The sequence below is a fragment of the Salvia splendens genome, chromosome 13 (genome assembly GCF_004379255.2).
Source record: "Salvia splendens isolate huo1 chromosome 13, SspV2, whole genome shotgun sequence".
NCBI classification, from domain to species: domain Eukaryota; kingdom Viridiplantae; phylum Streptophyta; class Magnoliopsida; order Lamiales; family Lamiaceae; genus Salvia; species Salvia splendens.
Window position 1 is genome coordinate 4,167,962 of NC_056044.1, and position 12,846 is coordinate 4,180,807.

The following is a 12,846-nucleotide window of genomic DNA, read 5'->3' on the forward strand; positions in this document are numbered from 1 at the left end:
CCCAATGATGAAAATTTTCTGAGGGCAACTTAGCTATAAATAGGTTTGCTTTCTTTTTTGGTAGGTGGAATAGATGAGTTTGATAGGAATGGAGTGAATGTATTTATAGGTTTAGCTTAAGCATAGACAAATTTCCCTCCATTTATTGTACAGCATTCCCTCCAAATTTTGGAGTTTGAAATAAAGAAAGCACTATTAATCCTTGTTTGAATCAAGTATGGGCCGGATGCCTTTTTTGTGTTTCAATCTTCATTATTTTTTGTTATTAGTAAATGATTAATCATAATGAACATTTATTTACCTTAAGATTATTTAATTTAATGAATTTGTCTTACAAGTCAACAATAAACATCTTTTAAATCTAAAAAGTCAAAAGGGACCCACATTCCACCATCTCACCTCATTTATTACACATTCTACCATCTCACTTCATTTATTACACCAACCAACTCTTCCTTAAAACCCGAGCCATAACTAAAACTGACTCTAAATGTGGGACGGAGGGAGTATATTACAGTAATATAACGTGACAATCCCACTTTTCTAGGGATCGGTACGTTTCATCGTGATTTATTTTATTCTATAAGATTGCTATATAGATCATTAAAAGCAATTAATTAAAATAAGCGATATACCCGATTTGACACTAAGTAGGATACCATAAATACTCGGATTTACCTGATTTTAATTATTTTTTTATTTTTTAACGATGAAACAATTTACTTTGATTTGTATTTTTATTTAACACAACCTAAAAACTTGTGCCCAAAAGAAATGTGTCACATATAATGAGACTAATAGAGTAATAAAATTATTTAGTAAAAATATCTAGATATTTATAATAAAAAATTAAGGATCGGTACTAGAAAATTCTAGAATACATATGCAATCTATATAAACAGATGTGTTGTGATCATTTTGTATAAGTTGAATGAGTGAAGTGTTTTTAAATTTGTCCAAATCTCCAAAGTCATCTTTTATATACTCCACTCTTTCTTTAAAAAATTAAATTATGCGTGAGAAATTAAAATGGTTAAAAAACAGTTTGTGACATAATTCAAAGTATATATATAAAAAAACAACATAAAAGCTAGAGGTAAACTAATTTATAAGTTATAAGTTCTCATGTAACTTTTGACAAAAACCTAATTTTGACTAAAATCAAGATCGTGTACTCAATATTTCAGTCCACCTGATCTCAAACCCAGTATCATACATCGATCACTGAGTACCGTATCCTGTAATTTTTCGAATCGGATCTGGTAATACCCGATATTCTATATCTAGTTGGACACCCGTATTATGAATTACGGTATTCTATATCTAGTTGGACACCTGATAGGAGTTGGCGGGTCTACAAGAGGGGAAACCGCCAGGTTGTTTGGCCAACCGAGTCAGAGGAAAAAGAGGAAGAATGAAGAAGCAACAGGAGCACAAATCTCGGCTGTAGTTAGGAATTTTCAAATTCAAATTAAGTTGTTACAGTTTCTGTTAGTGATTGCTGATTTTTCTCTAATTGTAAGTCTATATATTGAAGTTCCAAAATACAGAAAAGTATCTTGGGAATTTAGTATTGGACGATCGTAGTATCGTAGGCCTCCTTGTGGGGATTTCCGTTAAGTGTCATTTCATCTCTCATATCAATAAAGCCGAGTTCTTTCAATTGAGTGAGTTTGGGAGTTTATTTCTTCTTCTTTTGCATATTTTATAAGAGCACTTCTTGTGCTCCTCTTATTGCCGGCACCTTTACTCTTATCAATTGGTGCGGTGACGATGGTTAGCACTCGAAATACGGACACGCGGCTGGAGGGATTAGAGAAGGTCACCGGAGATCTGGAGAAAAAGACCGAGACATTGACTGCCATGGTTGATGAACTCAATCTCCAGTGTTCCAACACGGGTGCGCAAGTTACAACGATTGGAGCTCAACTCGAGACCTTTATGGCGGAGGTCCGAGCCGCCCTCGGCATGGGGTCTTCTTCCAAATCAACAGATCCACCTACGGATGGTGACTCCACCGGAACCACGACAGCAACAGGGGACAACTCGAACCTGTCTATGCCTACGTTTGACGGAACTGATACTTTAGCGTGGCTCGCGCGCGCGGAGCAATATTTCTTGGTGTCAAAACCTCTCCGGAGAAGCGGCTGGACATTGCAATGGTGGCTTTGGCTGGGCCAGCCTTGCCATGGTTCCTACTTCTGCGATGCCGTCTTCCGGCGCTCAATTGGGAACAATTCAAACGAGAGATAATGAAGCGTTTCGGTGATAAAATGGCTCTGGATGGCTACGAGGCTTTCGCCTCAACCCGACAGGAAGGGTCTCTAGTCGAGTTTGTAGCAGCGTTCGAGGCCCGTCTTGCCCAAATACCGGACCTAGCAGATCACCAATACCTGGGATTCTTCTTGGCAGCTCTTCGCCCAGAGATTCGGATGCACCTGAAGGCAGCGCAACTTACTTCTTATTCGGATGCAGTGCAAATGGCTTTACAACTGGACTAGCTCTCCGGTACTCATCAGGCGAGTAAACCTCTTTCAACCGCAGTTCTGCCGCCTCAGGGCATGTCTCGCCCAAACTCGAAAGGTTTCTCCCCGACGCCGGCATCGTTTTCTTCTTCGGGATCTAACCGCCCCAACCGTTTCCGGAATATATCCTCCGAGGAATATAAAAAGCACATAGCCGCGGGCACCTGTTTCAAATGCGGCCTCAAATTTGGCCCCACTCATCGCTGCCCCCCGAAGACTCTCAACGTTCTTGTCATCGACGACGATGATCCTATTTACGACGCTGTGGAGCCCGAGAACCAGATGGATCATGGGACCAATCTGGAGCTCCAGCTTTCGGAACTATCTTGCAACGGTTTGGATACCTCCCGCACTATGAAGCTGTACGGCGACATCGAGTCCAATAAGATCCTAGTCATGGTCGACAGCGGGGCGAGTTACTGTTTCATCTCAGATCAGCTGGTCAGACGTCTGCAACTTCCGATCACGCCCACGGCACCCTACTCGGTCATGCTGGGAAATGGCTCGTCAGTCGGCGCTTCTGGCATCTGCCACGCCGTGCCTCTTCGGTTGACATCTGAAAACTTTTCCTTATCCTGTTACGTATTTCCATTGAGAAATATTGATGTTATTTTGGGAGTCTCTAGGCTGGAAACACTGGGCTACGTGATCGCGAATTGGAAACAGTCAACTATGCAGTTTCGTGTCGGCGATCGGTGGGTGCTGATGGAGGGCGATCCATCCCTTACTCGGCGGGCGTGCTCTTCCTCTGACATTAATAGGCTAGAGGATGGTGACTCGTGTTGGGTCCTGCGCTCTTTGGAAGCCCCAAGCCTCACGACAGAATTCGGGGTAGAACCTTCACTATCACTGGCCGAGCGGGATCAGCTGCGATCAGTGGTGGACGAGTTTCCGCGTGCCACCCGCCCAACGTCGACACTGCCACCTCATCGCCAACCGACCACCAGATACCGCTGAAACCATGCTCACAGCCAGTCTCCGTGCGGCCTTACCGTTACAATCACACTCAGAAAGATGAAATGGAGCGTTTGGTTGCGGAAATGCTCGACTTTATACAACCAAGCACCAGCCCCTACTCCAGCCCGGTGTTGCTAGTGAAAAAGAAGGATGGGTCGTGGAGATTCTGTGTCGATTACAGGGAATTAAATAAGCGCACCGTGCCAGATAAATACCCGATCCCAATTATCCAAGAACTCCTTGACGAGCTACATGGTTCCTGCTGGTTTAGCAAGCTCGATATGAAGGCCGGGTACCATCAGATCCGGGTGGCCGCCCCCGATGTGCACAAGACCGCCTTCCGTACGCACTCAGGCCACTACGAATTCCTCGTAATGCCATTCGGCCTAACAAACGCCCCCGCCACCTTCCAAAGTCTAATGAATGAAATCTTCAAACCTTTTCTTCGTAAGTTCGTCCTGGTTTTCTTCTATGACATTTTGATCTACAGCGACTCTTGGGACGTGCACTTATCTCACCTTCGGCTGGTTTTCACCGTCCTCGAGGACCACTCTTTGATAATTAACCCAAAGAAGTGCCTCCTTGGGCGGCGCCAAGTGGAGTATCTCGGTCATGTGGTGTCAGCGGCAGGGGTGAGCATGGACCCCTCCAAGGTCTCTGTAGTACTTCGTTGGCCAACACCCACCAGTTTAAAAGAAGTTCGGGGTTTCCTCGGTTTAACAGGGTACTATCGGCATTTCATCCGTGACTATGGCAAGATCGCGGCACCCCTGACTCAGCTCCTCAAGAAGCCGATTGACGCCACCAGCAAGACGAAATGGACATGGCCCCCCGAAGCGGATCAGGCTTTCCACACCTTAAAAACGGCCTTGACATCAGCCCCGTTGCTGAGGATGCCTGATTTCTCCAAGGACTTCGTTATTGAATGTGATGCATCGGGTCATGGGTTGGGGGCGGTCCTTATGCAAGATCGGCAGCCCGTTGCCTACTTTAGCAAGACCTTATCGGGGCGTTGGCTTGCAAAGTCGGCATACGAGAAGGAGTTGATGGCTTTGGTGCTCGCTATTCATCACTGGCATCCTTACCTATTGGGTCGTCGCTTCATAGTCCACACCGACCAAAGGAGTTTAAAACACCTCCTGGCGCAACCTTTATCCACACCGGCTTAACAGAATTGGGCTGCGAAATTGCTCGGATATGACTTCTCCATCGTCTACAAAGAGGGAAAGACGAACCGGGCGGCAGATGCTCTATCTCGGCGGGACGACGATGGGGTAGAATTCTCGGCTATTTCCCGACCGACATGGCCTGATTGGTCGCAGGTCCAGTCGTCCCTAGCCACAGACCCAACTCTGTCCAAGATCAAGACTGATCTCGAACTAGGCAAGCAGGGACCGGCCCACTATGAATTAATCCATGGCATACTCTTCTATAAAGGGCGCATCGCGGTACCAGCCAACTCACCTTGGATTCCGCAGTTAATTGCAGAGTTCCACACCACCCCCGCCGGCGGTCATGCAGGGGCATACCGTACCTACCGACGCCTTGCCTCGAACGTGTACTGGCCGGGAATGATAAAGCATATCACACACTTTGTGGCTACTTGTGCAACTTGTCAGAAAAATAAAATTGATACCCAAGCGCCCGCAGGCCTCCTCGTCCCGCTTCCTGTTCCAGAGCGCGTTTGGGAGGATCTGAGCATGGACTTCCTGTCGGGCCTCCCTAAGTCCGGCGGCGTCGACTGCATTTTCATTATCGTGGATCGTCTCTCGAAGTACGCCCATTTCATCGCTCTTCGCCACCCATTCTCAGCCAAGCAAGTCGCTGAACTTTTCACTAAAGAGGTTGTTCGTCTGCATGGAATCCCAAGTTCCATTGTTTCGGATTGCGACCCTATTTTTCTGAGTTCGTTTTGGCGCGAATTATTCCGGGCGACTGGTACCAGACTGAGGATGAGTTCAGCGTATCACCCGGAGACGGATGGCCAAACCGAGGTGCTAAATCGATGTCTACAAACTTACCTGCGTTGCTTTGCATCCGAGCGCCCCAAACAATGGCACAAGTGGCTTGCATGGGCAGAATATTGCTATAACACGAGTGCCCACTCCGCGTCGGGAACCACCCCTTTTGAGGTAGTCTATGGCAGACCCCCGCCCACGCTGCACAGTTTTTTACCTGGAGAAATTCGGGCCCAAGCAGTAGTGGACTCCCTCCGGTCTCGCGACGAGGCGCTGTCCTTGCTCAGGCGACATCTGCTCCGCGCACAACAGCGAATGGCTGCATCAGCAAACAAACACCGTAGAGACGTGGAGTACGCAGTGGGCGACCTAGTCTATCTAAAGTTTCGTCCTTACCGCCAGTCATCCCTCTTCCCAGCTCCTAACCGAAAGCTAGCTCCCCGCTACTATGGACCCTATCCGGTGGAAGCTCGCATAGGCGAAGCAGCCTATCGCCTTAAACTACCCAAAGGCTCTCGCATACACCCTGTATTTCACGTCTCATTGTTAAAGCGGGCGATTGGCTCTGCAACGCCGGACGGCGAACTTCCGGAGGTCTTGCTGGATGCGGAGCCACCGTTTCTACCCGAGGAGGTCCTGGGAGAACGAATGGTCACACGGGACGGAAGCCAGACACCTCAATTACTAATCAAGTGGTCGGGCCAGTCAGTCGACGAGGCCACATGGATGGATACGACGGACTTTACAGGACAATTCCCTTACTTCCGCCTTGCGGACAAGGCTGTTTCGCCGATCCGGGCAGTTGATAGGAGTTGGCGGGTCTACAAGAGGGGAAACCGCCAGGTTGTTTGGCCAACCGAGTCAGAGGAAAAAGAGGAAGAATGAAGAAGCAACAGGAGCACAAATCTCGGCTGTAGTTAGGAATTTTCAAATTCAAATTAAGTTGTTACAGTTTCTGTTAGTGATTGCTGATTTTTCTCTAATTGTAAGTCTATATATTGAAGTTCCAAAATACAGAAAAGTATCTTGGGAATTTAGTATTGGACGATCGTAGTATCGTAGGCCTCCTTGTGGGGATTTCCGTTAAGTGTCATTTCATCTCTCATATCAATAAAGCCGAGTTCTTTCAATTGAGTGAGTTTGGGAGTTTATTTCTTCTTCTTTTGCATATTTTATAAGAGCACTTCTTGTTCTCCTCTTATTGCCGGTACCTTTACTCTTATCAACCCCCGTATTAAGAATTACGTGCAACAATATGATTGTGTAGCATGTTCAACAAACAATGTGAGGGATGCAAAGATCACCACAAGAGAAGTTAGACCTATAGGAATGCTAACTATAAACAAAGGAAAATGTTGGTGTTACATATAAATTTAAAGGTCTATTCACTCTACTTGGATTAGTGATATTGCAAAGTAGCAGTACCTTGCATCATCGTATGCTCCATGATAAATTATTAACCGACATAAATATTAGTAATAAAACTGTTGAAGAATCTCAACGTTTAAATGGAAACATCACTTTCAAAGTTAGGAATCAGTGGCAGAGCATTAGTATTGATTCTAACATTTCTATTATTGATTCTAACATTTCTATCTTTCATTAACGATTCTAATTTTGAGATTTGGGGTTATGCAAAAATTGGAAGCAATGGTTAAAAGCCACTAATGCTTAAAGATGAACAAAACAATAGTCTTTATAGCTGATCCAAGCGAAATTTGAATATTTTTCCAGTTTATTTATTTGTCCAGTGTTTGTTATGATGATATAAATGCATAGTACTATATGGGTAAATGACTTTAATGGAAGGGGATTCAATTTATTAGCAATTTATATTTAAATTAGTTCTAATTCAGTGCCAAAATTTATGTTGGCACCGGTCAAATTATAATTAGGGAAAAAAATAAAGCATAGTATTGCAAAAATAATGTAGGACAAATTGAAGTCACTGCAAAAATAATTTAAAAAATAATGCATAACATAGCAACTTGCTAGGGTTTGCAAATTGCGATGCCTAATTTTTGAAAGTATTTAGTTAATTTGAGTTTATCACTTGGCAATTACGCATAAATTTATAGGTGAAGAAAGGAACCGGTCACCTTTCTCATGTTGTCATATGCTAATTATGATTCCACCACAATTTAATACCGACCAACATGTTATGATAATACTACTTATTTAGTTGCTTAGCCGAATTGTTAGTCAAAACAGTTAATTTTAGATACATTTCTATTGGAACATGGCCATAATTGGTTTGAATTTAATTTAACAAACATTACTTTCTTATTGTATCTGATTTTTGGATTCCAACTCAGTTACGATTAGTAAAAATGTACTTATTTAAATCAAATAAAATAGGTGCCATTTTGTTAAAACTTATTTACAAACAGTATGGTCACTTTGACTTGCCCTTGTGGTATTAAACTATTAAAACATTCGTAATCTATACATGCATATAAGAATACATAATCAAATCTACATTATTTTTTAAAAAATAACAAAATCTCAATTATTAAATGTAACACAGCAAAACCCTTATTAGTTTATTTCGAATTTGAAAGAAACATCAACAATTAAGGATCCATTCATTGAATGGGATAGATACCATAGTCCAAAATGCATTAACTTTACTAATCATGATTAATTAAGTCTAACAAAACCCATTAATTAAATTATTAGTCCACTCTAACTAAACACTGAATCTCAAGCAAGCCAAATCATTCTCGATACTGCAAATCCCAGTATTCTCATCTTTCAAATACTATCTTTCTCTCTATAAAAATCCAAATTTTCTTTTCTTCATTTAACAAAGCCAGAAAAGATCTTCGAAGAGTACCCATATCTCTTCATCAAATCTGATTCCACATCACTAAAACTCTATTGCTTCTAATTTATAGAAACCCTAGTGATTCTTCTTTTTCCCCCAAATATTTGTTACCACATTCATCGGAGAGAGTGGGGGACGAAGCAAAAGATCGAATTTTGATCGCCCCCGGTTAATTTATTTAGGGGAATTCTGTAGATTAGAGCGGCAAAAAGAAGTGGTGAATTCCGAAGTGAGGGGATTTCTCAAAACATTCAAGGAATTTTCAGTGGAGAGTGTCGCAGATGAAGCACATTGAGAGCCCATCAACCCCTGGGAAATTCAAGATGGAGAAGCCTCCTTACAATCGGCTGCGGCTGCAATCTTCAATAGCTAAGCTCGCTTTTTGGTCTTTAGTATTTCTTGGAATGATGTTCGTATTCTTTTATAGATCACCGTCTTCATCAAACCCCGCCCCCTCAGATCGTTCTAGAAGGTCCCTTACTAGCTCATATGCAGGCCCTAGTTTCGAGAAAAGGGTTAGACAGTCTGCTAAACCTAGGTCGAAACATGGTATGTCTGTGTTGGTCACAGGGGCTGCTGGTTTTGTAGGCACTCACATCTCCGCTGCACTTAAGAGGCGAGGTGATGGCGTTTTGGGGCTCGATAATTTCAATAGCTACTACGATCCTTCGCTTAAGAGGGCGAGGCAGGCGATGCTGGAGCGAAGTGGGGTGTACATTGTGGAGGGGGATATCAATGATGGTGCATTGTTAGCTAAGCTTTTCAATATCGTGCCTTTCACTCATGTTATGCATCTGGCAGCGCAGGCTGGCGTGCGTTTTGCCATGAAGAATCCTAACTCGTACGTGCACAGCAACATTGCTGGCCTTGTTAGTATGCTCGAGTTTTGCAAGAATGTGAATCCTCAGCCTGCTGTAGTTTGGGCATCGAGTAGTTCGGTGTATGGACTGAACACAAAGGTGCCCTTTTCCGAGAGGGATAGGACTGATCAGCCTGCTAGTTTGTATGCAGCTACTAAGAAAGCCGGTGAGGAGATTGCACACACGTATAACCACATATACGGGCTTTCGCTGACGGCGTTGAGGTTTTTCACGGTTTATGGACCTTGGGGCAGACCGGACATGGCTTACTTCTTCTTTACCAAGGATATCTTGAAAGGGAAGTCTATCCCGATCTTTGAGGCGCCTAATCATGGCACTGTGGCCAGGGATTTCACCTACATTGAGGATATAGTGAAGGGCTGTTTAGCTGCTCTGGATACCACAGAGAAGAGTACTGGCAGTGGTGGCAAGAAGAAGGGGAAAGCTCAACTGCGCGTTTATAATTTGGGGAATACGTCTCCTGTGCCTGTGGGGGATCTTGTGAGCATTTTGGAGAAGTTGCTTAAGGTGAAGGCAAAGAGGTTGGTGATGAAGTTGCCAAGGAATGGTGATGTGCCGTTTACACATGCTAACATAAGCTTGGCTGAGACGGAGCTTGGCTATAAGCCTACAACGGATCTGCGTACTGGATTGAAGAAATTTGTTCAATGGTATCTTAGTTACTATGTAGATGGCAAGAAGAGCTCACATTGATACAGTTTCTTTTTTTTCATGAATTGTGCGGTTTGGGTCGTTCTATTATTGTTCATTTTGATTCATATGATTGTTTTCTGAACTGTTTTGTTCACTCCCTCCTATTATCTTTTATCACATATCTTGATAGTGTCATATAAAGATAATATCCATGATCCAATGACTAAGAAGCTCTTTGGTTGTTGGGCTTTGTTCCTTGGTATTCTGACCACTGTAGAATTCATTTGGATCCATTTCAAATGAATAATACAGAGTAGTATGGTTGCTAAACCTTCCACATAACTTCTTAAATAAACCCGGACTTCATCAGCTGCGTAGTTATTCTTGCTGTCAAGTCCACATTATTCGGTTTAATCAAGTTCACTGCCCTCTCATTAGTACAGCGTTATTGCTTTGCTTTGCTTTGCTTTGTTCTGCATTTTATATACTCTTGCAGCTACAATTTGGAGAGCAGGGTGGCCAAGTCTGACAATCTATCTTTCTTTTCTTCTGAGAAGCTACAAGTAGGGAAGTTGTTCGCGAACCTATCTTGTTTATTCGATTTCATATGCAGATATGGGGTGGAGTGGATTCATATGAAGCTGTCATGTTATGAGAAGTCATGTGTTGAATTTTGCTACTAATACTATAGCTGCCATAACTCTTAGTCACAGTTTACTTCAATTATCATGGTCTTTGCAGTTGTAGGCTGAGAAAGTGAAACATAACTTAACTGTGCATAATCAAAGAAAGCTCCATTTCAATTACATATGTAGATTAGGTTTGTGGTCATCTTCATGCTACTTGTGATATGTTGGTATGCTTTTTTTTTGGCCCTCCTTTGAAAGTATAAATTGAACTATAACCATCTTGTGCTATTTTGGTCTAGTGCTTCCAAGTTCTGCATAGCTATTTCAGTTTAGGTATTCTGATTATTTTTGTCCCAGTTTTCTTGATAGGTGTATATATCCCTATATTATGGAGTATTATCAAGCACGCAATTTATACGAAACCATTTTTAAAGAAAACACGAAAAACTCTAACCAGTAACGTGGCACAAGTAGAGGTGCCCAAGGTCTACGGTTCTGGCGGTTAACCGCGAAACCGTAACCGGCAGTTACGGTTCTGAACTGGAACCGTGATAATTTGTCCGAACTGAAACCGTCGATTTTAGAACCGTGGTTCGGTCAGGTTCGAAATTTTTTGAACTGAAACCGTGCCGGAACTGCGAAAACCGCCGGAAAACCGTGAAATCGAGCCGGAACTGCAAAAATTCAACGAAAACCGATGGTTTGGAACCGTGAAAAACCGCTGGAAAATCGTCTGTTCAGAACCGAAACCGAAACCAGCGGTTTCGGAAACGGAAACGGAACCGGAACCGTAATTGTAACCACGAGACACCTTCAAGGTTCGGTTCTGGTTCGGCAATTTCCAAAACCGGAACAGGCGGTTCCGGAACCGTGGACGCCTCTAGGCACAAGCTTCTAATATACTGCAATAAGTCTTTTCTTTTCTAGTTCTCAAATTGGCACAAATCCTTAGAAGCAATTTTGTTTTCAATATTTCAGATCGACCACGAGATGATAAAAAAACATTGATATCCACACTTTTCTGGCCGATCTTGCGCTAAGGAATATAAGAGCTATAATCTGCACTACAGCAGATAAGCACACCCTCCTCTATGTCCGATAAGCATTGTTTTTGTCGGTATGTTGATTTCGTTGTTTTTTGTTGCTGTATCTACTATGACCCACTTTTGTATAGCTACTTTGATGCTCAGCTTGTCTTCTTTTTGGCTTGAGCTTTTGTAACTCAAAAATTTTGAAAGCGAACTGAGCTGAGTCCATAGAATCTCCTTGGTTGAAAGTCTCCTTGTTGGGGAGTACATAGAATTTCATGCCATCTGATCATAGGGAAGAATGTCAGCACTCAGCAGATGCAATATCAAAACCAAATCAATCAAGAGAGATTAATGTGTCAGCATCAGCATCAGTATATTTGTTTGTATTCAATTAACATGTCTATATAATGCTACATTGTTCATCTAATCTAATTATCGATATTTGGTCAGTCAAACATGCTAAATTAAGTAGAGTGTATGATTTTTTTATGTGGGAGATTAATTGTTCTCTGCTTGTCTTTAGTAATTTGAATCCTCATCCTATCCTATTAAATAAAGGGGATTGACACAAAACAACTTATTTTTAGGACAAAAAAATAAAGACTAAAGGTCAAAACTGGTCCTGAACATATGTCAATTTTATGATTTTGGTCCTATAAAAGATCTTTTGAATTTTTGCATCCTGAACATTTTAACTCGGATCACAATTGGTCCTACACTAACAATTCCGTCAATTTTTAAACTGTTTTAACCCGATTTTGACCGATTTTTAAACGGTTTTAACAGTCCAATTCGAGTTAAAACCGTTTAAAAATAGGTCAAAATCGGGTTAAAACCGTTTAAAAATTGAAGGAATTGTTAGTGTAGGACCAATTGTGATCCGAGTTAAAATGTTCAAGATGCAAAAATTCAAAAGATAAAGTATAAGACCAAAATCATAAAATGAACATATTCGGGACCAGTTTTGGCGTAATAGTGGACTAGCGGACGGACTAGCGACTAGTCCGCGCGCTAATCCACTATTGTGGATGCTATAAAAGAGGGTGAATTCGGCTGCAATATCTCAACCTCACCCAATCAAAATGACGCCTTTTATTCTTGTAGTTTTATTTATCCACGATCATCATTCATGCTAGAAGATTTGGCAAGGTATTTAATTTCTAATTATTAAGTGACCCGATAGTGAAATTACACATATTAAGAAACTAGAAAGTATAAATTTGTGACCTTGTTAATTGTCACAATAAATACATGCATATGTAAAAAGAAAACTCTCAACTTCAAGATGTTAGCATGAGATACGTCGTAAAAAATCACATAGATTCATAAATAAATTACAATATAAATTATGCATTGTTCGTTTTTTATTTAGTTGTTTAGAATTTTTAATTTGCTTATTATGTTA

General features: G+C 42.1%; 1 protein-coding gene across 1 annotated transcript; it reads left to right on the forward strand.

Annotated features, from left to right (window-relative positions):
- The first annotated feature begins 8,158 nt into the window (after positions 1-8,158).
- Positions 8,159-9,923, forward strand: LOC121762126 (UDP-glucuronate 4-epimerase 3-like). Its single transcript, XM_042157905.1, has one exon. The coding sequence runs from the start codon at positions 8,549-8,551 to the stop codon at positions 9,839-9,841; it is 1,293 nt and encodes a 430-aa protein (XP_042013839.1). The 5' UTR covers positions 8,159-8,548; the 3' UTR covers positions 9,842-9,923.
- Positions 9,924-12,846: the final 2,923 nt, after the last annotated feature.